This window comes from Lampetra fluviatilis, chromosome 7 (genome assembly GCF_964198595.1).
Source record: "Lampetra fluviatilis chromosome 7, kcLamFluv1.1, whole genome shotgun sequence".
Taxonomy (NCBI): domain Eukaryota; kingdom Metazoa; phylum Chordata; class Hyperoartia; order Petromyzontiformes; family Petromyzontidae; genus Lampetra; species Lampetra fluviatilis.
In genome coordinates, this window is record NC_136281.1 from 12,889,437 (window position 1) to 12,917,024 (window position 27,588).

Sequence of the window (27,588 nt, forward strand, 5' to 3'; positions counted from 1 at the left end):
CGTTTCTCTACCGGCTCAGATGTCCTCGCCCCATTCTTTGAACACGAATCGGTCATCTCTAGCTTAGTCAGAACACGGGCCCCAACGTAATTGCATCGTGCTGTTGTAAAAGTCCGTGACCTGGACGCGGTGGTGCAAGCTCCACTCTTTGCCAGCCTTCCGAGACGTGATAATAACGCACCACTGAAACCGCACGGCTTTTTACATTTCAATTATTTAATTTAATTAATATCGTGCAGCCACTGAGGATGTGGTCGAGCCTTCAAAAACATCAAATCTCGTTATTGCACTGGAATTGACCTCCCAACACTCGGACTCACGAAGCGCAATCAAATATTAATGTGCATCAGCAGAATGCTGCTGGGCTTGGTTTATGTGTTTTGGTTTGATGGGCTGCGTGCTCTGTGTCGTCGTAGAAAGCACTCGAATAAATAAATAAAAATCGCCGGAGAGAGCGCCAGTCTTGATGAATGCATCCAATTTGTATTTCCATTTTTTTCCAACACGATCCAGCTTTAGGACCTTATTGATGTCTTCACTCCAGTGGTTATTATTGTCACAAATATAAAAGTGTTAACGTTGTTGTTGTTGTTGTTTTAACGGCTTATGAAAGATGATCTTAAACGGGGCAAACAGAAAGGCTGTTCAGACGTTCAATTTACGTAGAAGCTTTATCAGTCAACATTATATATGGCTGTGAAAGCAATGTGTGTCTCTGACAGTCAGACACTTCATTGGTTTAAATGCTCACAAATAAACACATGCGGGTGTCTACCATGTGGTGGCTGAGTGGTTTGGATTGTTCTAGATTAAGGTTCAAGACCCACGTATCTGCACCGGCTCATTCCCATCAGCTTCCGTGTGATAGTGACCTGCTGCAATGGGCATTATAATTATGCCGTTAATGTTGTCTTGATGATTTGAAAGATGTTTTTTTTATTTTCCCCCAATTAATAATATTGTCACCAGCAGAGTGGTACGATGTTTAAATTCTCGATTCACGATCAGATGGTCAATGGTTCAAAACCAAGTCGATAAAATGTGTAGCACTTAGTGGGAAGTCAACAGCGATGGTAATTTGGATGTACTGGATCGCGTCATGGGAATGTGGGATTTCCATAAGTGGCTCAGGGCTGCCACCCCATTGCTTGTCTGAGAGTGAAGTGAATCTTGATGGGTTTCTTTACATAGATACAAATTGTCTCTTTGCGGTATGCTAATAATGATAGAACGAAGCTGCCTTTGCTATTGGAATGGTGCAAACCAAAGTCACAAAACACTTCCAATAACACACTTTAGACTTCCTGGATTAGTAAATGTCAAAGGAAGACAACCAACAAGAATGAATTAAATAAGTGCTGTACTTGTTTTCGCCAATCAAAAGCAATTTCCTGTATGCACACCCAGGTACACGGGCAGTTCCATGATTTTGGACATACATTTCAGATACTTGAAAGATCTGGGTAAACATTGGTTCAAGCCAGAAAGTGTATTTGTTATTGACTCTAATTCAGATTTATTTAATTGGTCCATCTTTCTTGATAAGGGAGAAATGGTCATGAAATACAATGTATTCAAATGTACTCGATTTAATTGACTTGATCATCTATGCTGGGCTGCTGATTGTGAATTTGTAATCATGTACATGTCAAACAATTAGCTCGTATAGATATACCATAATTTCTATCACCACGGATAATTTCCTTTGGAACACCAGCCGCATATGCATTATTAGGATGATTTTGAAATATGGACAGTGGCGTTGCCTGAAGTGCAGAACTATCCCACCACAACGCTTTGAATTCAAAATGAAAACACACGTACGAAATGTGACCTCCTCCTGGGTCCATCTATCGTCCTTCTCCATGGCCTCGTGTTGCTGTGTGCACTCAGTTCCCTGCACTTTGCGTCGTCTGTGTGCTGCTCCCTCCGCAGGACACTCCTCGCCCTAGGATGCCACGTGGGAATTGCAGACGAGCAAGCGGAAGCAACCCTGAAACGTTTCAAGCTCCCCAGGAAGTAAAAAAGGCCCGCCGTCCGTGATCTCAAATTGTCACAACAAACTTAAATGATGCGATTGATTCAAAGGGTTAAATTCAAACAAGAAAATTTGCCACCGATCTAGTAGGTTCACAGGTTGATTTAGTCTATCGTTTAAAAGTTGTTGTTTTTAAAAAATCTTAATGTTTACTTGTATTGGTGGAATCCGATGAGTTATAAAGCTCTTTTTCACAGATCTCCAGGAGGGGCAGGTCAGAATGTTACAACGCCAAACAATACAAAAACAAAATAGGAGTGCATAGTATAGGAAAGGTAAGCCAAGCTAAAAAAAATTACAAATAAAACTAAACTATTCATGTTTTACCAGTTGAGGCCCACTGAGCTCTTAGCTTCTTTTTCAGACGTTATCTGGCCACAAATGATAGCTCAACGAAGTGGCTTATCATGTGGAAATTAATAGCAGCCAAATAATCGAAATAACCTAAACGCCATGTTTCCATATGTGCAGGGAAAAACCGGACACCATTACAAATGAGATTATCCATCTCAAAGGAGTTTTTTAGGTGAAACATATTAATTAAAAAATAAACAACGGTTTCCAATAATCTCTCCGTGTCGATATAGTGAATACAACTTTAGTGTAAACTTAGCAGCGGTTGTCCTATGAAGATACCGGCTCCTGCCGTAGGAATGTATAATATCCAACGCCTGGCTACGGTTCCACGAAGAAATATGAGAACTGCCGCATGTTAATTTGAGCATGGAGACACTTTTGGCATTTCACGCGTGCCAAAAAAGTGTGTTACTTAACATTACAAATCGAGTGCACATTAAAGGCTCTATATTTGGGTGTTAATACGTTGACTCCTGCTGAGTCAAGAAAAGCCAGCCAGCTGGGCTTAAAGAGGCTTCTGTGGCTGAAGACATCTTGATTATAACATTCTTGCTTGTGACCCTGTGATGAGAAAACAGCATGTCACTGGATGCCAGCAATAGCTGAGTGTAATGGAGCTCCGTAATGGCTCTCATCCTTATCAGGAGCTTACCCATGTTGAAAACATCCATGTGTTGGGGGCAGGAGTGGTAATTCATTGGTCGCATATTGTGCCAATGTCGCTGCACTGGGCTAGCAACATTTGAGGTTCGTGCTTTTAAACGTGGGTTTCCTACCTAAGGTTAAACTGTGCTTTGCCATTGATATTTTTACACGACATGCAGGGTATGAAATAACATTCTGTAATCTCTTCTGGGGGTGGAGTGGTGGCACAGTGGTTAAGTGCACGACACTCGGAACCCGGCAGCCTGAGTTCTGGCCGCTCTAACCAGTGTGGTGACGTTTTGGCGAACAAACCCCAGGACCAACATGGCGTGGGGAGGCCTTCATCCAGCAGGGCACCAACACAAATAGCAGTTCGGACCATTCCCTTTTTTGTGCTCCTGGAGGTTATGCAATCCTGTATTTGACGAACGTAGTCTATTTAAAGAAGTCTGGAGAGGACTTGTGATGTCACTCTTAAGCCGTTTTGTGACTTAACATTTAGCCTTTCTCTCGTAAAGTCAATTCCGTTCGCATTGCCATGGACCATGCTCTCCATTGAACAACCACTCTTAACTTTCCACAAAGCATTATTCATGTGATCAACCCCTGAGGGATGATAGGCTCATTCGACAGCCGGTGGTCATTTGAATTTGCGACCTTCCAAGAGGTCCCTCGCATCCTCTAGCCACAGTGTCACATGTCCAGATGGAATTGGAAGAAAAAAATTCATTTTCAAGCATTCACTGAAGCCTTCAGGATATCACTGTGCCCCAGTTCTGGTGTTGGTTCCATGCATGCCTTGCTAGACCTCTATTGAGACCCAGCTCCCACACTCTCCCCACTGGAGACTCAACATAAGTCCGCTCGCCACGTGTCCGTTTGTGTGTGTGACCCAGCTACCTGATGTCCAGCAACTACAAGCCGTCTCCTCTGGACCTCACCAACACCAAGCTGAACCCGACCCAGGAGGCCCTCGTGGACCGCCTGGCGGAGAATGCGCACAACGTGTGGGCGCGAGACCGCATTCGGCAGGGCTGGACCTACGGCATCCAGCAGGTGCGGTGGCACTGCGCCCTGTCTCGTGGGGAGCATGGTAGTGTCGTGGTTAGTGCTTTGCGGTACGAAGCTGGCGACCCGATTTCTATTCCCCCGCTCACAGCCGACACCAGTGACGAGGACCTGAACCGGTAATGGGCCTTCCCAAGGTCGACGCAGCCTTAAAAATGAGTACCTGAGACAAACGTGGCCGGGCGTGGTGCTGGCCACCCACTTCCTCGTGTACCGTGCCGGCCTTCATAGGTGCTCACTAACAGCACTTTCCACAACAGTCTGTTAAGGCTATGTGGGGGATCTGTGTCTTTGTCCTGTGAGTCGTCCAGGTTCCCCTGCCACCAGGCCATCGCTTTTTTTTCACGCGTAATTTAATTTGCCTCTGTTCAGAGTAAACACGTGCGCGCCTTAATGTAGGAGAATTAACGTGCAGTTTAATAATACGGAAATATAATGCGGATAAGCGTTTAGGGGTGGTGGTGGTGAGCTCCAGTTGGTCAAGCGACTTGGGGAGTGGTGCCGGATTGGTGACCTCCACCGGGACCAGGCCATGATGGGTGTGAGATCGAGGGCAATGGGGGTGGTGTGGAAAAACGCCTTTTGACTTGCCTGTGCAAAGTGCGAGTGTTAGTCTGTCATATGCGTGGGTTTTCTTTGGGCACTTTGGTGTCCTGAAACACAAGTACAGTGATCCCTCGTTTATCGCGGTTAATGGGGACCGGAACCCCTCGCGATAGGTGAAAATCCGCGAAGTAGGATTGGCCCCCCTAGGAATTTCCGTATATGTGTGTGTGGGTACCAGAATGTTTAAAATATGTATATTTATACTTTATATATATATTTTACTTAAATCTATTTAATTATAAAACCTTAATATTATACATTCATTCTCTCTCTCTCTCATACGATACGTATTATGGTGTTCTACACTCACCAATGACAGTAGTATCTTGAGACTTGACTCCAGTAATGACGACGATGACGATGACAATGACGACGATGACAGACCTGTGCAGTTCGATGAATGTGATGATGAATGATGATGATACTGCACAGGTATAATGAGGCCTTTAAATCAGTTCGAAAAATCCGCGATGCACTGAGGCCGCGAAACTTGAACCGCGAAGTGGCGAGGGATTACTGTACTAAGTTAGGAATTGGATAAAGTCTTCAAGCAAAAGCCTCCTTAACATGAGTCCCTGTGACGTTTGACTCGCGATCAGAATGTTGCGATTTCAAATTCCGTCACCTCACCTCATCATTCCCTTGGGCTCTATAAAATAAGTTCCACTGGGAGCGTTAGTTTTCTTGTGGAGATTTTGGCTTCTGCCATTGTAATGTAGAATTTCTACTCCAGCCTCGGGGCCACCAGAAACGATTAGCCTTTCCCTATGTTGGTTTAACTTCGGGGACAGTTTTATCTTAACATTTTAAGTACTGGTTTTATATTAATTGAAATGCAGGCCTTTGCAGGTTCATACAGCGCTGTGAGTTCATCAAATTATCCTTCCAACTCACTTCTCCGTGATCGGCCAGGACATCAAAAACCGACGGAACCCGCGGCTCGTGCCATACGCCCTTCTAGACGAGAGGACCAAGAAGTCGAATCGGGACAGCCTGCGCGAGGCTGTGCGCACGCTGCTTGGCTACGGGTACCACATCGAGGCACCAGACCAAGACCCAGGTGAGTGGGTGCAGCCACGCGGAGGCGGTTCTCGAGTTCAAACTCTCACTCACGACATCTGCGTCCGGCTGGTGTGAACAGCGCACTTCAACCGCTGAGGTGGCAGGTACAAGGCAGGTTAAAATAAACTTTCTTCTTCTGCATCGTGGATGACAAATTCAGAATGAACGAGCGAGGAAGTCGGTTGTTTTTTTTGTTTGAGGAGATGTATGATACATAGTTAGGATTCATACGGAGGCCTTAATAGGACTCTGAGATTTGAGGATTAATGTTGAACCATAAGTCACAACGTGGCTTTATTGCACTCAAATATTAACTCATAACCCGACAGGTCTTAAAGGTGTCAGTATAGATCTGCAAAACCGAATAAATAAATTGCAATGCTAAAATTCTTAACATTGACTGAGTCTACCTCTGCAATTCTAATTCTACTCTATTATTGTCAAACCTTGTGATTAATTTCCATTGCGGTAACTTGTTCTTGATTTGGGTACGCTCAGGTTTTAGGTAATTGTTTACGCGTGTTCTTTTCATACTGAATATTCTAGCAGCTGGAGCATTGGCTTAGTCAGAGTGTGTTGTGTAGACAGTGCAACTGTCCAGGAGCCCGCCTGTGGCACGGGCTCAGGCAGGGGGAATTAGACAGGGGGGGGACCCCATTTGATTCCTTACACTGGAGCCCATTGCCAATCACGCTGTGGCAACTGAGCGGGAAAGAGCAATTGCATTCACTGCACATGCATTCTCCGCATTGTCATCCCCACACATGCATGGCTTTTGTGTGCATCCCAATAGCTCGCGAATAAATGTCTCTGTTTCCCTTCTCTGAACTAGCGGCGTAACATCGCCTTACTTCCCCCACGCGACACAACACGCCCCTGACTTTGGCACACATTTCGATGGGCGTGCAAAATTGCCTCGGGTTGTGACTCCGAGCCACAACACGTAATCATTTTTTAAAGCTTGCTCGGTGATTAAATAGTTTCTTTCTTAATTTCCATAAAACGCAATTACAAAAAGGTTAAACTGGGCTCAATAACAGGTTATTCAATTACGGTACGATTTTGAACCGTTCAGCCCATGCTGTGAGTGGGAGCCATTGATTTCACAAAAAATTCAAATCACGCAAATACAGTATGCACAACCACAGTGCCTCGATGTTTAAGGTTGTATTCATAAGACTTAAGTAGTGTTATAGAAATTAGCAACCACTTAATACGACTCTTGAGGTCAATGCTAAGCTATTTATGGCATCACATTATATTTGCATTCAGTGATCATTGCTTTGCAAAGTCAACGGTGATTTTACTCGTGCTGTGTAGCACAGTGCACAAACCACTATACCACCACTATGCCCCATGCACACAGACGCAATACAGACGTGCACCAAAGATCTCCGGTGTAGCCTTTAACATATAACCGGGGCGGCAAATGGCAAATGCTGTCATCGGGCACGTATATGAAAGCCTGCACGGCACAAGAGAAGGTGGCGTGGCCAGCACGACGCCCGGCCATTTCTCATCTCACCGGTGCTTATTCTCACACAGTGCACCAGATACTCAATTAATTCTGAGTCGGCCCAAGGTAGGCCCCTGTGTCAGTCCAGATATCAATGGGCACTGTTTTTAGCAAATGACAGGGAATCGCACTGAAGTCGCCGACGCTCTCGCTCCTCACAAATGAAACAGACATGCACACGCGCACTTACAAAAATGCAAAGGTGCAACTCTGTATTCATTGCTCTTTGGTTCTTTCGGTAAAGTCACGTAGGTAGAAAAATAAAATTAATTACAAAATAATAAATCACGACGTTTCGATCGCAACACAAGCGGTCGTCCTCAGGCGGAAAAAACTATCCAGCAGTGGAACTGCTGAACCAGCGAGAGAGCTGTTACAACAAGAGGTTATTTACGTGGCGAAGGGCAAGCAGGCGGGGTCTGAGCTGGAAAGGAATTCCATCCCCGGACGCAAGCACGTCAGTTGTATTGATGGGGGAGATTAGGGAGAGAGAGATTAAGGAGGGAGATTAGCATGAATGAGCTTCCGTCACCGCATAAGAGCATCGTCCCCGCATATGCGCACAGCAGCAGTGTTAATGGGAGATTAGCACTATGTTGGTGGGAGAGATGAGGCTGTTTTCATTGTTTTTGCTCATGCCACTGCTGGCGGAAGCACCTCCACTGCAGGGAGTGCCCCAATCGAGAATATTTTAGACTCTTCTTGCACCCCGCAGGAGGTGGGAGTATCCCCCATTTACCCCACTGTGCACGTGGCTACTGATCGACTGGCTTGTGGTGTACCCATTCATAGTGCTCGGTGGAGAATGTACATATGCACACGTTGTATCTCGAGTCTGCCTTATTGCCAGGTGCGTTTTTGGTCTCGTTTCTATTTGTCAGGCTTACTTTTTAAATGGGGCCACTGCACATTAGAAGACTGCACCCGTTGCTCCTTTAACGGGACTTTTGCTGTTGGCTATTTTTAATCGAGCACTCTGAGCCAATAAATCTGTACGTTGTCAAGCGCTGCATACATGTTTAAGGCTCCGATTTCATTCCGAGAATAATATTCAAGTTGCAAAATGGAAGAAAAAAAATACATCAAGGGCAAAACTAAAATAATTTAGTTTAATGTAATTCATAGTTAAAGGTTTTGCTTGCAAAAAAATACAACGCATTTTTAAGCTTTAAAAACCGTGTTACTCTTCAACTTTGTGACGGGCATTGACCGTCGGCATTCCGAGGTTATTTTATTCTCCTGTAACAGCAAAGTTTAATGCTGATCCTACGTAAACACTCATGTAAGCTTGAGCTGCTCGCCCATTTGGTACCGCTATCCAATGGTGCTGACCCAGTAAACATGTAACGTTGGGACGACGCTGGGATGCGGTTGGAATCGTGAGACGAACGTTGACCCAACGTTCCATGTTTACGAGGGATATACAGTTTGAATTTGATCCAGAGACTCTCTCTCTCTTACCCTCCCCCTTTTTGGCCCATTCCTTGCAGCCGTCTCTCACCTCTCTCCTCTTCATCATTCCTCTGTCTCTGTTTATCAAATTGTGTTGCTGTGACACATGCTCTACATTTCTCTGCAGGTCGACTTATTTTTGGGCCTGGTCCAGGCTGTTTATGCAGCTGTAACTATATGTTTCAAAGAACGTGCAAACGTGTACAAAAAGCACTCGGCCTAATGCAAAAAAAATCGTCAACAGTTTCTGAAGAACTGCACTGTTGACCCTCTTATCTTCGGTCACCATTAAATTAACTTGAGCAAATGTCACGACTGACTGACAGGAAATAATGAGACAAACACAACAATGTCGACCATTATCAAGAATGTTATTGTTTTGTTATGAGGGGTTTTGTCTTTAATTACAGATTTGATTGCTGTACACATAGACAATGACATTACGAGCCATGCCATCTGGAAATGTGTTCAGAAGTGTATTTTCCTGCTGTACAGCAAGGAAGAACAAGCTGGAAATATGTTGTGAGATTTGCCTATGCAAATGCACGTACTGGTACACATCTTGAGCATGGCCGTTTATGTCAATGGATACCTTATATCAGGTACACACACTATTTGCACTCGTATATAGATTATTATTTTTATAATACACTTTTTAGAGGATATTTAATTGCCGTTCTTGTCCAAACTCCATGCAGAATTGAGCATTTGGTAAGCTACGTGCTCAGTCTCATAGCAGTTGCTGCATGGGAGGATTTAATACTTTTTTGTGAAAATATGTGAAGTGCCCTCAGATGGGCAGAGGGACACGATATTTCTCAGGCATAGCAATAAGTAACCCAATAGGCTCCCTTAACCAATGTGAAGAACAACACGTGGCCATTGCAGACCAGACAGTTTGTTTTAAATACCCCAGGGAACAGCCCTCTCTTTGATAGGCAGCTCATTCCTCAATATGACTGCTTTGGCCTTGTGCGTATTTTATCAGGATTATCGTCAACGAATTTGATAATTGCGATAACAAGCAGCCAATGATGAGGCTTCTCACCTCCACAAATGAATCTTCCATTTAAAATGAAGAGGTGGCATTGGAAAACACAACATGGCATTACCGCCAACGTGAGCATCGCATGTCCTGTTTTTATGAACCTTTTTTTACCTGCACAGTGAAGTTATGGCTTCTCCTGCGTCTGATATCCTTTACATGCCCGTTTGAGCAATTATGCCTGTGTCTTAGAACAGCAGTCTACATTTTTTTGTGTTTTGTTATTTGGTCAGTTTTAAGTTTGTCTTTCTGTCCTGTCTGGCTCCGTGTCTGTATTTATGTTTATGTAGCGTGAACAAATATTATTGCTCGGTCCCTATAATCTTTCTTTTTGTTCCACTCATTCTCTTCCTTCATTGGATTCACAAGCTTTGCCTATCAAAGACAAAGGTCCCCCGTATAGCCTTACCAGACTGTTGGGGCAAGTGCAGTTAGCGAGCACCACACCCAACTGCCGTTTGCCTTTGTCTCCCCAGTGAGAATATTTTTACACACCGCACCAGGTACTTATTTGAGACCGAGTCATCCTAGAGGAGGCCCAGGACCGATTCAGATAATCGTCACTGGTGTTGGCCGTGAGCGAGAATCGAACTCGGGTGCCCGGGTTCGTAGTGCAGCCCTCTTAACTGCGACACTACAGCTCCCTACTATCACTCACTTAATGATACACATTTTTAGCATGACTAAAATATTCTAATGAGCGTTGGTAACGAGTGCGTGTGTTGTCTCATTCCTTCTGAAGTTTAGACAAAATTTCGTGCAATAAAACGCGATCCAGACCAATTCCGTTTGACATAACATTGATGGTACAATTTGAAATGCTGTTACCCACAGTGCAAAAATTCTATTTCAAACGATCGTTTAATCTATTTGCTGACAAATTATGACTTATTACTCTGTTAAAACATTTATTGGGGTTGTGAAACAATTTAAAACACTGTCATTATTTTAGTTTTTTTGCCTTAAATAAATACAATAATAACAATATCAAATGATAATTATACTCTATTCGGCTTTAGTCTTGGCGTAAGTTACTAGACGTCAAGGGATACCATTAAAAACACAATTGTCGGGGTACATATTTTTAGTATACCATTCTTCAACCTCGTATTGTTCCCGATGTATGTAGACATAGTGAAGTAAAATTATCTCCCTACTTAAAACGAGCATGGGGTGACACTCATCTCTGTTTGGTGGCTCTGAGCCAATGTTTGGACATTCCACATGGGTGTCGTTCAAATCTGACTATGTGACAACTGTCGTTGATGTTTCACAATGCCGTGCTCGTGTTGTCGAGTCTGGGGAGGTCATCGAGTCAGTCGAGCAGGATGGGTGGCAGGGCAGAGGTCGCAATCGGGTACCCGATACCCGTACCCTACCCGATACCCGGCTACCCGTACCCGGCCGGGTACGGGTACCCGTTTGCGACCCTGGTGCGGCCGGGTACGGGTAGGCCGTGAGTCACTGGTGTCACTCATTTCCCAACGTCTTGTCTCTTCTCACAATTCAAGTTCCTAGAATCAACCCACCCGCGCCTGCAACATGGCTTCATCCCAGAGGTCGCGATCGGGTACCCGATACCCATGCCCTACCCAATACCCGGCTACTCGTACCCGGCCGGGTACGGGTAGGGTTCGGTTACCCGTTTGCGACCCTGGTGCGGCAGGGTACGGGTAAGGAATCAAAACCCGTTTACGACCTCTGTGGCAGGGTGGCGTAGTGGTAACGCTTGAGCCTGACAACAAGCCGGGTCCGGGATCGATTCCCGACTCGGGTGCCTTCGTCTGTCGAGTTTGTATGTTCTCCACCTGTCCTGCGTGGTTTTCCTCCACATTTTCCGGATTCCTCGCATCGATAAAAACCCCGTGATGTAACTGACATTGGCCAAACATTCTAAAACAGTACTAAATTAATTCCTGCAAATTACTCAATTGGGATTACACATCGCAGCAATATCGCCCCCCTCCTGTGAAAATGTGACAAAAGAGTCGTGAAACAGTGAGACTTTCCTGGGTAAACAAATATCATCATAAATAATCATTCAAATGTGCAAGCTTCCAATGGTGAGTTCAGCGCTGTATCACAGCGCCACCCAATTGTTATAGCCTTGAAAATGTTTTTAGTGTTCAATGTTGTGACCTCTTGATTACCCACTCCTAACGTAACCTTCTAGTTATAGAGCCACAGACTAACATCAACATTTGCTAAAGGTCACAGGCAAAACACTGAGCTTTGTAATCTGCACCCTAAAGAGCAGGCCCTTTGTGCAGAATTGCTACTTGTTTACAAACAGTGTTTATCTGACCAGCTTTATGTGTGTGAGTGATCATGCTGTGTGTATTGAAAGCGCTTTAAGCTTTAATGCCACCGTTATAATGTATTTATGCGTGTACAATCCAACCACCTGTCTTGCACATAGTGCGTTTGAAAAAAAAACCTTTCAGTTGTATTATTTGTTTCTTTCGGTTAAGTCACGTCTAAAGATAAAATAATAAATTAAATTAAATAATAGAATACGACGTTTCGATTGCAACACAAGCAATCATCATCAGGTATAATGAAATAGCGACATAAAATCTAACCAGAAAACTATAGACAGACATATTAGCAGACAGATATCACCAAGATACATAGCGAGAGCAACACAGGTAACAGAGAGGGGTGATCGTCTCTGTGTGGTGGCCTTAAATAGACAGAGGGGGGGGCGGAGGCAGAGAGAGGGAGGAGGGTTAGAGAAAAAATTAGCATATCAATGAGTGGTCAACAGACGTGGTGCTGCGAATGCGATGGCACGGCAAGCAAGCCTGAAAATCAGGAGAAGGACACACTAAAATTAAATAACCTAGTAAAATATCGAAATGTAATGTAATACAACACAGAGGGTCGGTCAACACACAATTAACGCATAGCCTGGTTGATTACGTATTTCAAAGATTGCTAAGTTAGAATTTAAGTGTGAACAATCTAAAGAGAGGACACAGGCAGTTGTAAACAGCACAAAAAGTGCCTTCCGTGAAAAGCACTCAGAATAAGGATACACTATTAATTTGTTTCACTTTTACGCGTTTTGGTAATGCCGGTGGCTTCAATCAGGATGTTGGTGACATTTGCAACGTTGCACTTGGCGGTCCCAGTTGGTTGTCGGCTCAAGGTTCTCATCGTTTCGAGCAGCAAATAATAAATGGGTCGTCCTCTGGGGATAGTTGACTCCGCCGTGGGGATGCGGAAATTCCCACGCCTTGCGCGGGGCTGCCAGTAAATATGTGCGCAGGCCCATATTCGTTTGAGCCGACAGACATTGACGTCTGTGGTCAAATAGCTGCCCTCTCGCTCGGCCTTTCTGTGTGCCTTTGCCTCATTCAAATGCCCTCAATACCATACAGTTGTGCAATGATGTAACAGCTGTCTGCGCTCACTGCCAGCTTGGAATAAATGGCAGTGATATAACCGGAATGACGTCGGGCAAATCTTATTGTACGGCACCGCTGTCAGATTTGTAATTTTCTCTCTGAAAGGCAACCCTTTTGAGTGAAAGGTTTCCTTTCTGATGTAAACCGGAGAGAGCGATTACAGTGCTGAAAGTTCCAGGCTGGAAACTGGTTTGCTTCCTGTAAAGCACAAAGTAGAGATTGGTTCAAATAAAAACTATTTAAGGAACCTGAATTGTATACGTTCCTTGGGTCACGTGATTTAGTGATTATGGTTGCAATGTGGCACGACTTGCCCCCCCCCTCCCACCATGGTAATGTGGAATTTTTACTCGTGGCTTGTGGCCGCTAATCGAGGTAGCTCAAGGCTCATTTGAACATAGGGACGTGTTGAAATTTCAGTCAATTTTGTTCAACGAATTGCTAGCTCGCAATGTGTTGTTGTTGTTGTCCCCGCTGCTCCCATTCCTAGCCTCCCTCGTGTGTTTTTCATTATTGTAATGGTTGTACTCAATGCAAGTTCATTTGTTACACGTAAATTATTATCTCATTTGAAGAAATGTCCTTTGTTTATCACAAAAGGCCTCACCGAGTCTTTAAAACATTTTTCAGGGGGGTTCCTGTTACTTTGGGATATTTGATCAAGACCATGAGTGAGTGTTTTGCTTCTGGGAGGAAAACGGAGTACCAGGAGAAAACCCACACACATGATGGCATGACACTCCACACAGACAGAATCCGAAAGCCAGTTTTTGTGCAACCAACTCCTGGCCATCTTGCAGTCCAGGGAGTTTTAGAGTTTCGCAAATATATGTGGGTCTTCAAACCCTTGTCTCAAAAGTATTGGGTTACAGGAGTGTGCCACAATGCCTGGCTCATAGCCACACTGTGCTAATGAGCGCCACGGTGGCAAGATATTAACTTCCTCGCCTGGTATGCAGGAGGCTGTAGGTTCGATCCCGACACTACCGCCTGAATTTTTGGAGTTTGCATGTTCTCCCCATGGATGCGTGGATTTTTCTCCTAATCTTCCAGTTTTTCCCCCCACGTTTAGAAACATCTATTTAGAGCATTTGGCTGCTACAAATTTCCACACTATAAGCCACTTCGTTGAGCTAGCATTTGTGGCCAGGTCTGTTATGAAAAAGATCTATATAGCTCAATGGGCCTTAACTGCTAAAAAACAATGATAGTTTAAAATGAATATTATTGTACATGCACCACAGTGCGATATGGTTGTTTAAAATGGCTGCCTGTGACAAACCTGTTCTTTTGGGTGGATATGGAGGGAATTTTTTTTCAATCTCCACGAGGACAGAATACATGTAAATTATACCCTGGGGTGTGTGATTGCATTCACAACCACTGTGAATGCTCTGTGGAGGACACTGACTCTTTCCTTGGAAGCTGGAATTTCCGCCACTGGTTCAGGACCATAGGTGAAGATTAGTGGTGTTTATATTCTTGGTTCTTTCGGTAAAGTCACGTAGAAGGGAAATAAAAAAATATATATTAAACAATAACATTCTCACGACGTTTCGACTGCAACACAAGCAATCATCATCAGGTGTGAAATCCATAGCAAGAAAATTTTAATTTTCTGAGAATTTTATTGTTTTATATTTATATTATTTTATTATTTCCCTTCTACGTGACTTTACTGAAATAACCAAGAATATGAATCCCTGCAGTCACGAAAGCTTTAAATCAAAATTAGTGATGTTTGTTTGTCCCTTTGCTTGTTTGAGCAGGGAGACAATTATATTTAGCCATTTACTTTTTAAAGTGACTTGTTCAATCCTTAAATCTGCCTATGTACAGATCTTCATGCACATTTTGGAGCCAAATAATTTTTAGTTTTTCTTTTAAAAGAAAAAGATGTTGTTGAATGTCAGTGGAATGTCACCTCGATATATATTTTAAAACAAATTGTGTTGGAAAGTGTTCCGTAATCTATGCAACTGCATGATTTATCTTACCTTGTTACTTTTCATGTGTCCCAACGAATTTCACCCATACCCCCCCTCCCGCCACCTCACCCAACCCCCCTACCCTCTTGCCCTTTGACCCTCGGGCGGTGTGACTGCCCGCCAGCTACCCGGGTTGACGTCCACGGCGTCCACAAGCGGCAGTTCCGCACGGAGCGCTTCTACGCGGTGCGCACGGGCAAGTGGTACTTCGAGTTTGAGCTGGTGACGGCCGGGGACATGCGAGTGGGCTGGGCCCGGCCCGGGTGCCGGCCCGACGTCGCCCTGGGCTCTGATGACCAGGCCTTCGTCTTCGACGGCCTCAAGGTAACGAGTCGCCCTCGATTTAAAGCTTTCGTAGACTGCAGGGATTCGTCTTCTTGGTTCGATCGGTAAAGTCACGTAGAAGGGAAATAATAAAATAATAAAAATAAAACATTATAAAATAATTCTCACGACGTTTCGGCCACAACGCAAGCAGCCGTCCTCAGGTGAAGAACAGGTCAGTCGGAAAGTTTCATTCAGACTCATTCAGACGCTGTCTTTCCGACAGACCTGTTCTTCACCTGAGGACGGCTGCTTGCGTTGTGGCCGAAACGTCGTGAGAATTATTGTATTATGTTTTATTATTATTTCATTATTTCCCTTCTACGTGACTTTACCAAAAGAACCAAGAATATGAGTCGCCCTCGCTTGCACAGCCCTTGTCAGGAACCTTCTTGCTTAGTTTTTATTCCTTAGGTTTCATCTTTTTGATTGTAAAATAAAGAAAGAAATATAACCGCTTACTCAAAGTTCACTCTTTGGGTGACTTTCGGGAAGAAGTTTACCCCAGCGTTCACATTGCATTAGTCCGCACGCGTTCTCTTTATTTAACCACGCAGCAACCGACAGCAGTTGTTATGGGCCCCATGGTAACATTAAGCTTGACACGTCCGAGTCCCAATTCAGTTTTGGCTTCTGAGTGAGTGATGTACTGCCGTGTAAGCTTTCACAAAGAAAAAACCTATTTGCGTTTCATTCGGTGCCGATCCTCCACGCAGAATGGACTCTTGAGGTTTCTATCCCACACGTGGAAATTGCGTTACATTAACGGCCAACCGTGTGGCTGGAAATGCTCCTGGGCAGTTTCGCGAAATTAATAATGTTCCAGTGGTTCCACAGTCGCTTTATTTTACGTGTCCCAAAGTGCATTGGGTTAGGAGTTTTGAATGTTTCGTGGAATAAATGCATGCGAATTGAGTCAGCCATGCAAGACGTTGGTCACTTGGAAATGTCAAGTGCGAAAGGGTGGCCTGGGGAGCTCACTGCATTAATGGCCACATATGGATTTGGAGCCAGGATCACGTACACCTGTGATTCAATTTCCACTGCCATTTGGAGCAAAATGCTGTACGTGTATTGAGTTTATCGAGGCCGGGACGGTCACAGAAAGGCGGCGCAAATCAAATATGAATTTGAAAGTATTATACCCTTCCTTAATTTGGCAACATTGTGTGAGAACAGATAGAAAAGCAGATTAATCTACATGGCTACGTTGCACGGTCTGGTGGACGGCTAAATGTGCTTGAAAGAGATATTAATCAATATCTTATTTTGTGACCTTTCCTTCTGAGAAATAAATAGCTTTGTTGTCAAGGAGTGGCTGCATACGTAATTGTACCGTGTGTTACAACTGAAGCAATAGCAATTTGTATTGCTGTTGGTGTATAAATTACAATCTAAAGTGTATATATGTTGTACAATACAACAGGGGCAGCATGAAGTTTTGCAAGGTCTGGTGACTTCTAATATTCTGTCGTAAAAGGGTAGATGAAAATAGATATTTTATTTTAAATGTTGTTTTCGTGCCCTGGAGATCAAGATACAAATGCTCCGTGTTGTTTAATTTCCAAAGCACTATGCCGCTGTACTGTGCTCAACTGTTCATAAAGTCTTTCCATGCCTCGGGAAGGTTTCACCAGCTGCAAATTCGATTTGGGCCATTCATTAGGCTGCTCCGTATCTCCTGGCAGCGTCAATAATACACATGTTTTGATTTGCAAACCGAGCCTTGAAGCCCAGAATCCAGTTCTCAAGTCGCTGATCCTGGCCTTGTGTTTCGTGGCCTCTCACCTCCCCCCCGCACAAAACTCCCCCCCCCCTTACCACACTGGGGGAATTTGTGCAACGGAGTGGCTCTTGTAGTCGGGCAAATAATAAACACTCGGCATCGCAGATGTGAGGACTCGCACGCTGCATTCCCTGGGGGAGCATTGCTGTGTTCTACGTTACACTGCGCCACATCTCCCTCCTCCTCCTCCGTAGTATGGGTGGGTTTCTATTTCCTGACTCCAGCTCGGGCCAGATGCCTGTGCACGCAGCTAAGAGCTCGGATTTGTATGCTGCCTCCGTGCCAGAACACCAGCACACGTGGGGCTGAACCTTTGCATGCATCGCCCATTAATGTCATGGTGTGAATTAGCATTGGCTTTCATGGGCGTAGGAAATAAAAATGAATAAAGGTCTTAATGAAAAAGAGGCAAGTTGTTTTAAATGCAGTGTATATAAACTATATTATATATACTCACACACACACACACATGTACTGTGCAATAATAATCGTATATAATTTCAGTTTGTAACACGCACAGCATTTGCTCACTCTCTGCGAGAGAGACTGACACTCGGAGGCGCGAGGAACCAAAAGACGAGCTGGAAAGCAGCCACGCGGTGAGCCGCTGCCAACGATTTCCAAAAAGCTCTGTGGTCCTATTCGTACTCGTCTCATATTTCCTGAGTAGTGTGGTATTATTGGTGTGAAAGCGTTGGGAGCACCTCTCTATCACCTTGAGAAAATCCGGTGCTTTTCTGCTGTACAAGTTCGTCCGGTCACACCGTCTGCTTCGTCTCGCTTGACGCACGTGCATTTGTGCAGATGACCACTTGCCAGTGCCCCACTGAGCATCGTGCCGTAATAATTATTGGTTAACAATAAATAAATAAATCATCTGTTTTTGACGGAAGGCGCCCTTCACAGCAGCCGGACGTCTCGGTGTGCTTCACACGTGATAGGAAAGTAACTGATAAAAAAAATCTATACAAAATTTCGAATGAGTTAAAATAGCTTACAATTACACAAGAGATAAACTAAATGAAACCCAAACTGCTGCGATAAATGTGATGTGGAGGGGAGGCGTGGTAGAGGAGTAAGGGCAGGGCAAAGGGTGGTGGGGGGAATTATGGGGAAAGGTAAGGGGAGAGGAAAGGGTTAGGGAGAGGGGGGGGCCGTAGGAAGGAAGGAGGAGGGTCCCTCTGGCCTAGGGACGGTCGATTGGAGGTGGGGGAGGGCAGTGGGGGGGAGGGAACGATAAAGGGAAGGTGGAGAGAGTTGGCGGAGGAAAGGGGGCCAGGGGGGAGACGAAGGTGGAAAAATATATTTTGGGGACCGCGAGGTTCCCAGCGGTCTCGACCACGGGACGCGGGGCGATGGCGGGCGGTGGCCGTTGCCTTTGAAGACCAGTGAGGGTGGGGGGGGGTTCTTCGGGATGAGATTTGAACGCCGGGAGGCTGTCAGTTTGATGGCTACCAAAGAGAAGAGGGGAAGGGAGTTCCTGGTCCGAGGGTGCCGAACGGGGAAATGGAGCCCACAACGAAGGGATAATAGATTGCATTTGGGTTTGAATAGGAGCCATTTGTCAGAGGACTGCAGCTGTCGGGAGGAGGTATGGAGGGATATTAAGGAAGATAGGGGGTGCCAAGGCTTCAGAGGATTTTAAAGACCACAGTTTCCATATTATAGGAGACCCAGTGAAGGGAATGGAGGATGGAGCTGATGCGGAGCACGTTTACGTGAGCGGGTGAGAATGCGGGCAGCAACATTTTGGACCGTCTGGCGTTTGTGGAGGAGGACGTTAGGGATGCCGTAGAGGAGGGAGTCACAGTGGTCGAGTCGCGAAGTGATGAAGGCGGGCAAAGCATCTCGGCAGCAGAAGGTGTTAGACATTTTGAAATGCGGGAGATGTTGAGTAGGTGAATTTGAGAAAAATGTGAGGAGTCGGAGAGAGTTCGGGGGTCAATTGTGAAGCCGATGTTGGAGACTGGTGAAACAGTTAAAACGACTATAGTTGAGAAAGTGAATGCATTTGAGTGGGATTAAGAGAAGAGATTTCCTTCACAACCCTCAAGACCTCGTGTTTTTGTTTATAAATATATGTGAGTTGGAGGAGGTTGTTGAAGGTCCAGCAGGAGACAGGAGAGAGAGATGAGCAGATTGGTTGGGAAAAAGTGTCAGCATCAGAGGGTGTCAAAATAACTCTAGAGCTGTGTGTCATCAGCATAGAAGTGATGAGGGATATTGACGCAGGAGATGAGTTTGCCAAGGGGGGGGGGGGGGGGGCGGAGATGGTTGATAGAGAAGAGAAGGGAACCTCGGAGAGAACTTTTGGGGGACAACGTAGGGAAAAGTTGTAGGTGAAGGGGATTTGCCTTGGATAGAAATAAAGAAGGAGCAGTCAGAGAAATAAGAAAGGAACCTTGGAATAAAACAAAGAAGAGACAAAGGACAAAGACAGTTCGGAAGGACCGCGTGATTAATGGTGTCAAACACGGTAGAAAGATTCTTGAAGGAGAACCACGAGACGCTTTAGGCCCAGCATCAATGTTGAGAAGAAGACGAACAGCTCATATTCTTACGTTTTTTCGGTAAAGTCACGTAGGTAAAAAATTAAAATTAGGTAAAAATTTTCAATTAAAATTAATAATTTTAATTTTTTTACCTACGTGACTTTACCGAAAAAACCTAAGAATATGAATCCTTGCAGTCACGAAAGCTTCAAATCTAGAATAAGAAGAGCATTGACCACTCACAGACGAGCAGTTCCAGTAGTGTGCAGTGCAAAGGACACGCAGATGTACTTGAAGTCACATGCGTGTAACCAGGCTGTTTTAATTGGTGGATGAGGGGGGGAATCTTTGATCTCCACAGGTCACATGCAGTGGACAAAGGCCCCACATTTATTTCCATCCATTTGGTGTTACTGCTTGGTATGCGACGGAGCAGCTAATTAAACAGACTGCACGACCAACAGCCGTATTGATTTGATTCAAATACTTTTTTCGAACGTGTAATTGAATTGAGTAATGGGTGTCATAAATTAGGCAGGCTATCGAATTGGTTTCTCTTTGTGCTAATTATAAACAATCAGATATTGGGTAATTAAACCTTTGACTTTTATCAACATAATCAATGCAAAATAGAGGGTTTTTTTGGGGTTAGATCGCGTAAATATATAAATGTGTCGTTAAAACCCGCCACCACCCGACACAGCCAACTAGTAAGGTGGGTTTTCACGACACATTTATATATTTACGCGATCTAACCTAAAAAAAACTCTATTATGGATGATTTTGGTCGCGAAAGCCTGCTAACGTGTTAAACATAATAAACGCGTGACTTGTTCTTGTAGGCCCTGCACGCGCACAGAGTTACACTGTGCGCGTTGCCTGACAATATCTGCTATTTTGTTAAATATTCAGACTTGAACTTTGCACCATACTCATTGTGGAATACACGAGTTTTTAAGGATGTAAGCCTGTTGTGAAACACAGACACCACAGCCCATGTTGATAATGGGAGGTTTGGTGGCGCAGTGGTTGGTCCACTTTATATGAACCCGGTGACCTGCGTTCGGTTTCTCAGCCGTGGCTGACATCACTTGTGAGCGATATCTGAATCAGTCCCTGGTTCCCACTTCACTGCCGATCAGCGTGGAAAAGTATAGTCAATAATCCCCATTACTGGCACGGTGTGCGGAGGACTTCATAACCCAGTAGACCCACAAAGAGCGATTATATAATTGTAAAATTAAGATGTTTTTGTTCGGGCATTTAAACTGCTTGTTTAACGAAATTATATGTAATGACCTTTGTAATAAATCAATTTTCATTTCTAAGAATAGATTTAAAGGAGATTTCCCATAACAAAATATACACCGTGATGTAACCACCAAGTTAGTTACAGTGACATATCCTCGTCTCTCCTTGGGGTAACGCAGCATTTTCTTGAGAATATTTGTGACATTCCTGAGCGTTTCTGGGTATTTTGACGTGGCATCAAGTCGGTGTATGTGGAGGCAACAGAAGCACGACACGGGAAGCTGAATCAACCAGTGCCTCTTCTCGTGGTGGTGCTCTATGCAAGGCGATGACGATTTCACCGGAATATTTTGATGAAAGAAATTTGGATTGGTAGCCAAAACGATTGAGTCTCTGGGCAGTGCCGACTGCGACATTGCGATTGTGATGAGTTAATTTGATCCTCATTAAGCTAAGAGGGGCATTCTTGAATTAGCCGGACGTTTTGGAATTTATTGGAGTCGCTCCAACGTATGCCTCTAAAATAAAGTTGATGCCCGCGCCCGGGTATTACTTTACAGACGTAAAATAAAGCTTGCAAATGGCATCTAGCCTTTTAATTTACTCCATTTTTATGTCCCCTTTAGAATGTTTAATCTGGCTGGGGGTCCCATTCGGGAGAGCACCCGGATTAAGGTGCCAGTCGGGGTCTTAACTCTGCCGATCGTCGATTAAATGAGCGCCACTTTAATTGTTTCCAAACGTAATACTCGTGGATTGGAAATAAGCTCACGTCCATTTTAAATTAAGCACATGGCATTTGAACCATTCACGGGCACTCCCCCTTTCACCAACCTTCACCGACTAGCGTAGTGAAGAAAGAGAAAAAGCTTTAAAACTCTTAGAATTTATAGACGTGATTTCAAATGTCTATGTTACTTCCCAAGGTTTAGTACAGGACTACAATTGGAAAACATGTTCTTTTATTTGTGATGCCTCTCACACATGGAATTATATTGCATCCTGCTTCCATTGCATTTGTAATTTATTCCATCGTTTCATTAGGCTCTTTGTCATTTTTGACGCTTATGAATGCAGGTTGGTTTTGATATGCATCTTCTTGTTGTAGCCGAAACGTCGTGAGAATTATTTTATTTTATTATGTTTTATTTTTATTATTTTATTACTTCCCTTCTACGTGACTTTACCGAAAGAACCAAGTAGATGAATCCCTGCAGTCACGAAAGCTTTAAATCGAAATTTTGATATGCATGTTAAATACGTATCAATTATCGTTATGGTGAAATAAAATGTGTTATTTAATGTGTACTCTTAATTATATTGTTTCATAATATTGTGTTTGTTACACGGTTTGTTTACACGCTGACTTTGTTTGAAAGCTAATTTTTTTGAAAATAAAGGCCTCAGGTATTCATGCGCCGTTAAAAAGGTAACGGGGCAGCCCTGCAATTGCTCACTCACGCCGCCGCTGATGGAAAGACCTCGAAGAGAGAGAGCTCTAGAGAGCCCCCTCGCGAGGATATTTGGCCTACACCACCACGCTGTGGATGTAAGTAACGAAAGTAAGTTAGTAAGACTCGGTTTAATATCGCGCCATTCACACCAGCTCTCGCAGCGCTTGATATCAGTATCCCAGTAAAAACCCTTAACGTTAAAACCCTACACAGATGGATACGCAAGAGAAAGTAAAAGTGTTTTCAGATGGGCCTGAAAAACCTCGACTGATGGAGCGTCCCTAACGGTCTGGGGCAAGGAATTCTACCAACGCTTTACCCCACCACACATGGCCCGCTAATCGACTAACTGTGTTCAACCCATTCATACTGCTGGGTGGACAGAGTTGGGGAGGAATTTTCGAAATTTGGAACCTTACCTGATTATGAATGAAGGTCAACTATCTGTCTTACTTTCTGGAAAAGTCAACAGTGGCAGTCATGTGGATGAACGGGCCCTCTTCCCTTAGGGATATGGAATTTATAACGCCGGCTCGGGGTCACCAACGGAGAGGAATGTCAGCCCATTGGTCATCTGAGCAAGGGACACTTTTATGAACATGCGCCCACACTATTTATTGGGTGTATTATTAATGAATGGCATTTTAGTTGGTCTTAAAAACTAAAACTAAACTTTTTTATTTTACCATTTAGCTCTTTTTGAGAAGTGACCTGGCCACAAATGATAGCTCAACGAAGTGGCATATCGTGTGGAAATTTATAGCGGCCAAATACTCTAAACGGACGTTTCTAGATGTGGGGGGGGGGGGGAAACTGGAGAACCCGGAGAAAAATCCACGGGACCATGGAGAGAGAGAAATTCAAACTGCAAGGGCCATACTTCATCACGCTGGGTTGGTGAACGGGAGGAGGATAGGAACGATTCTGATAGCCGTCGCCACTGATGCTAGCCATGCCCTGGAATCAAACCCAGTGTCACTGCTCTTGTTTTGAGCGTGTTATTGGGATGGATTTTAGTTCGTGTTAATCGTTGTATATACCTAAAATATGTGATATCATCATAGGTACGATGCATTGGAATATAATTAATTGTTTGTGGTTTCCATTGGAATGTGTCATTACTTGTTTACGTGTTATGATAGCAAACAGGAGGAGAAATGTATCTGTAAATTACATTGAAACTAAGGCTCGCTGTCAGATACTGCAGCACGATCGTTTACTTGTGTTGCTTTCACTCATGAGACCAGGTTGGGCCGTGGTTGCCGATTTTGTCCGTTCGTCTTGCGTGGAATAGCAGAGACCTTTGAACCAGTGGCGGCTCCTGCAAAATCTCTCAGGGGGGGCAAATGTCTGGATGATTGATAAGGATAAGGTCCACCCATGCAATGGATAAATTAACAGCTTAAGCATGTAAAGGCAACTTCACTTCTTTAATATTAATGAAATATAAAGTGACTCTTACAATACATCTTGTTTGTTTCTATACTCACTATTAATATACAATCCACTCAAGTTTCTTTTATTAAAGATTCCACTAGGTGGCGACAAATTATATTGTTGGATGAAACGTGCTTACGTATGATGACGTAAGCACGTATGATGACGTAAGCACGTTAGGGCGAGCCCTCCCGGAAGCCATAGAGAATGCATTGCAGCGCCCCCGTTCGAAAAAAAACATCTTTGAATGTAAGTCTATGGGACCACTCGGGGCGATTCTCAGCTGGAGGGAAATCGCCCAAAAAGAGGCGGTACTCCACAGAACGTAGCATGACGCTGATTGGACTATATCCAGAGGCACAGTGACGGCTAGCATGACTCTGTGGTTGAATGACATTGGTGGTGCGTCGCCCAATCGCCCTAATGAAGAAACCGCCCCTGCTTTGAACACAGTTCATCTAAGGGACCAACAGTATTTGTTTTGCATGCCTGACCGATGAGAACAAGAATTGTGATACCAGTCTTGGATCGGCAAATGCTGCTGGTTAATATAAGTATAGACAGACAATTAGCCGATGCACTATTGTTTGTGTATGTGGTAATGGCAAAATTTGAATGAGTGAAATTACCCACACTGTTCCACTTTGGTGCGTCATCTGCTTTTATATAATATTGCTGTTTGGCTTGACAGCCGATCGTTTAGAGCAGTGGTTCTTAACCTGGGGTGCGCACGCATCCCCTGGGGGTGCGAGATGTGCCGGATTTTTCTTTAGAAGGTGAATCATCGGAAACACGAATTAAGCACGGCCGCGCAAGTACAATTACTTTATTTCATCAAACCTATGTGTTTGTTAACATTATGCATGTTTTACCGATCGAGATCCAAAAGTTGCAGGCTGCAGTGATAGTTAAGAACCACTGGTTTAGAGGGAGGGACATCACCGGTAACATCTGATAAACCGGAAAAATGTTTTTCAAGTGTGAATGCTCATGAGACCCAGAGTATCTTAGCTGACCGAAAGCCGCTGGTTAATCCTAGTCTACAAGGTCCGCAATATGAAAGCCTAAAACATTTGTATTAGGTCGGGATGGGAACATCAGTCGATGTATGACATCCTCTCCCGGCAAGGGAGACGCCGCAGCAGCTGGCAGAATTCGAGAACAGTTTGAGAACACGCTTCAGTGTATACATGGAAACAGCCGGGCAAGTGAGGCATTGTGGGTTTTCCCATGATGCCCTGTGGCCTAAATATATTCCACTTTAGCATGTCGTGCTAACATTAACAAGTTTGGGAAAGTCATCACTACGCAGGGATTATGTAACGCTTTCCAACATGTGTTTGTACTCGGAGGTATTTAATTACCAGTGCAGAAGCAGACTGTTAGCTATCAGGGCAAATTGTGTTTCCATTTTGGCACAGTCCTTTGTGGTCTTTGTTTGTTTGTCCAGGGTTTGTGCAGCTCTGATCAATTTGGACAGTTTTTCAAAAGGCTAACGTCAGAACTGATGCATACACACTTTCATTCTGAGTTTGAAAGTGTTAATTATTGATGGCAATCAAACACTTGATGGCAATTATGATGGGGAGCAGTGTAGAAAAGTAACAGATACTGAACACGTACTATATAGTGAGAAGTACGGCATTTGTTGAAGAGTTTAATTTAAATGGTATATTTGGCCCGAAGTATAATAAACAGTGTATTGTTTCTTAGTACTCAAGCCCACGTATTTTTTGATAGTGATACATTGTACACGGCACTCTCAAAGCATTCAGCAGCAGTTTGAGAATGCGTCTTGTAAACTCTTATATTATACCCCCGATCGCGCTGTTTGTTGCTGGTCGCTTGGTGGTATGGGCCTTTGGGCCTGTGTGCTCGGCAACCGTAATTAAAAATGTCGCTTGGATCTGTCGCGCAAAAAAAAAGTGACAACGAACCTCAAATGCCCGTTGTTTGGTTCGTCGGCGGTCGTCGATTTGAAGGTACGCTTTCACCCGTCATCGTCGTCACCCCCCCCCTCCCCCTTGTGCATCGCAGTCCCAGAAGTGGAACCAAGGGGGCGAGCACTTTGGGCGAGCGTGGCAGCCGGGCGACGTGGTGGGCTGCCTCGTGGACCTGAACGACCGCATCATGATGTTCACCCTCAACGGCGAGATCATGCTGGACGATTCGGGCTCCGAGTTTGCCTTCAGCGAGCTGGACATCGGCGAGGGTAAGTTTGAGTGCCATATTCTGAAAAAACTAAAACTATTTATTTTTATTTTACCAGGTAAGGCCAACTAAGGCTACCTAGCTCTGTTTCAGAAGCGACCTGGCTATCACAAATGGTAGCCCAGTGAAGTGGCTTATCGTGTGGAAATGTATAGTAACCTGTGACCGTCAACACCAGCCAGGTAATGCACACCACGTGGTAAACTATTACAGAAACAATTTTTTAGTTTACCAGTTAAGGCCCAGAAGCGACCTGGCCACAAATGATAGCTCGACGAAGTGGTTTATCTTAATTTTAGAACTTTCGTGACTGCAGGAATTATTATTTGGTTCTTTCGGTTAAGTCACGTCTAAAGATAAAATAATAAATTAAATTAAATAATAGAATACGACGTTTCGATTGCAACACAAGCAATCATCATCAGGTATAATGAAATAGCGACATAATATCTAACCAGAAAACTATAGACAGACATATTAGCAGACAGATATCACAAGATACATACATAGCGAGAGCAACACAGGTGACAGAGAGGGGTGATCGTCTCTGTGGGGTGGCCTTAAATAGACAGAGGGGGGGCGGAGGCAGAGAGAGGGAGGGGGGTTAGAAAAAATTAGCATATCAATGAGTGGTCCAAAAGAAAACGTGGTGCTGCGAGTACGATGGCACAGCAAGCAAGCCTGAAAATCAGGAGAAAGACACACTAAAATTAAATAACCTAGTAAAATATCGAAATGTAATGTAATACAACACAGAGGGTCGGTCAACACACAATTAACGCATAGCCTGGTTGATTACGTATTTCAAAGATTGCTAAGTTAGAATTTAAGTGTGAACATTCTAAAGAGGACACAGGCAGAGAAAACAAGTCGCCAGAGAGAGAGAAAAAAGATAAGCTTAAAACTTCCCCGTAGAAGTGGTTCAATCTTAATTTTAGAACTTTCGTGACTGCAGGAATTATTATTTGGTTCTTTCGGTTAAGTCACGTCTAAAGATAAAATAATAAATTAAATTAAATAATAGAATACGACGAAGTGGTTTATCATCACGTGGAAATGTATAGCGGCAAAATACTCTTTAACGCATGTTTCTAAATGTCGGAATAACTGGAGAAAAATCCGGTGAACCACGGGGAGAGAGACACGCAGACTCCAAATATACAAGCGTCAGGGTCAGGATCCAACCCACGACCTCCTGCATACCAGGCGAGGCAGTTGACATCTCGTCCCCACCGAATTTGACCTCAGGGAAGCTTGTATGTGGAGCTCTCCACTCGCAGTCTTGTGGTCGCGAGCTCACATCTCAGTCTCGAAAGCACGAGTATTACGTGTGAAGGCAACAATCGTTCTGTGGAGAAATGTTATTGTTTGTTAAATTTCCACCATGACTATGAGTGCCCACCAGTACCAATTTGAACATGCACACGCTTTGAGATAAACGTACGA

General features: G+C 44.2%; 1 protein-coding gene across 10 annotated transcripts in view; it reads left to right on the plus strand.

The window, feature by feature from the left end:
- Positions 1-27,588, plus strand: part of LOC144933589 (ryanodine receptor 2-like) — a 318,383-nt gene that overhangs the window by 147,961 nt on the left and 142,834 nt on the right. For all 10 annotated transcript variants that reach the window (XM_078858546.1, XM_078858550.1, XM_078858549.1 and 7 more), the window contains exons 25-29: positions 1,936-2,019; positions 3,937-4,096; positions 5,627-5,774; positions 15,312-15,511; positions 25,969-26,143. In XM_078858546.1, coding sequence (XP_078714672.1) covers positions 1,936-2,019; positions 3,937-4,096; positions 5,627-5,774; positions 15,312-15,511; positions 25,969-26,143 — 767 coding nt within the window. The remainder of the gene's footprint in view (positions 1-1,935; positions 2,020-3,936; positions 4,097-5,626; positions 5,775-15,311; positions 15,512-25,968; positions 26,144-27,588) is intronic.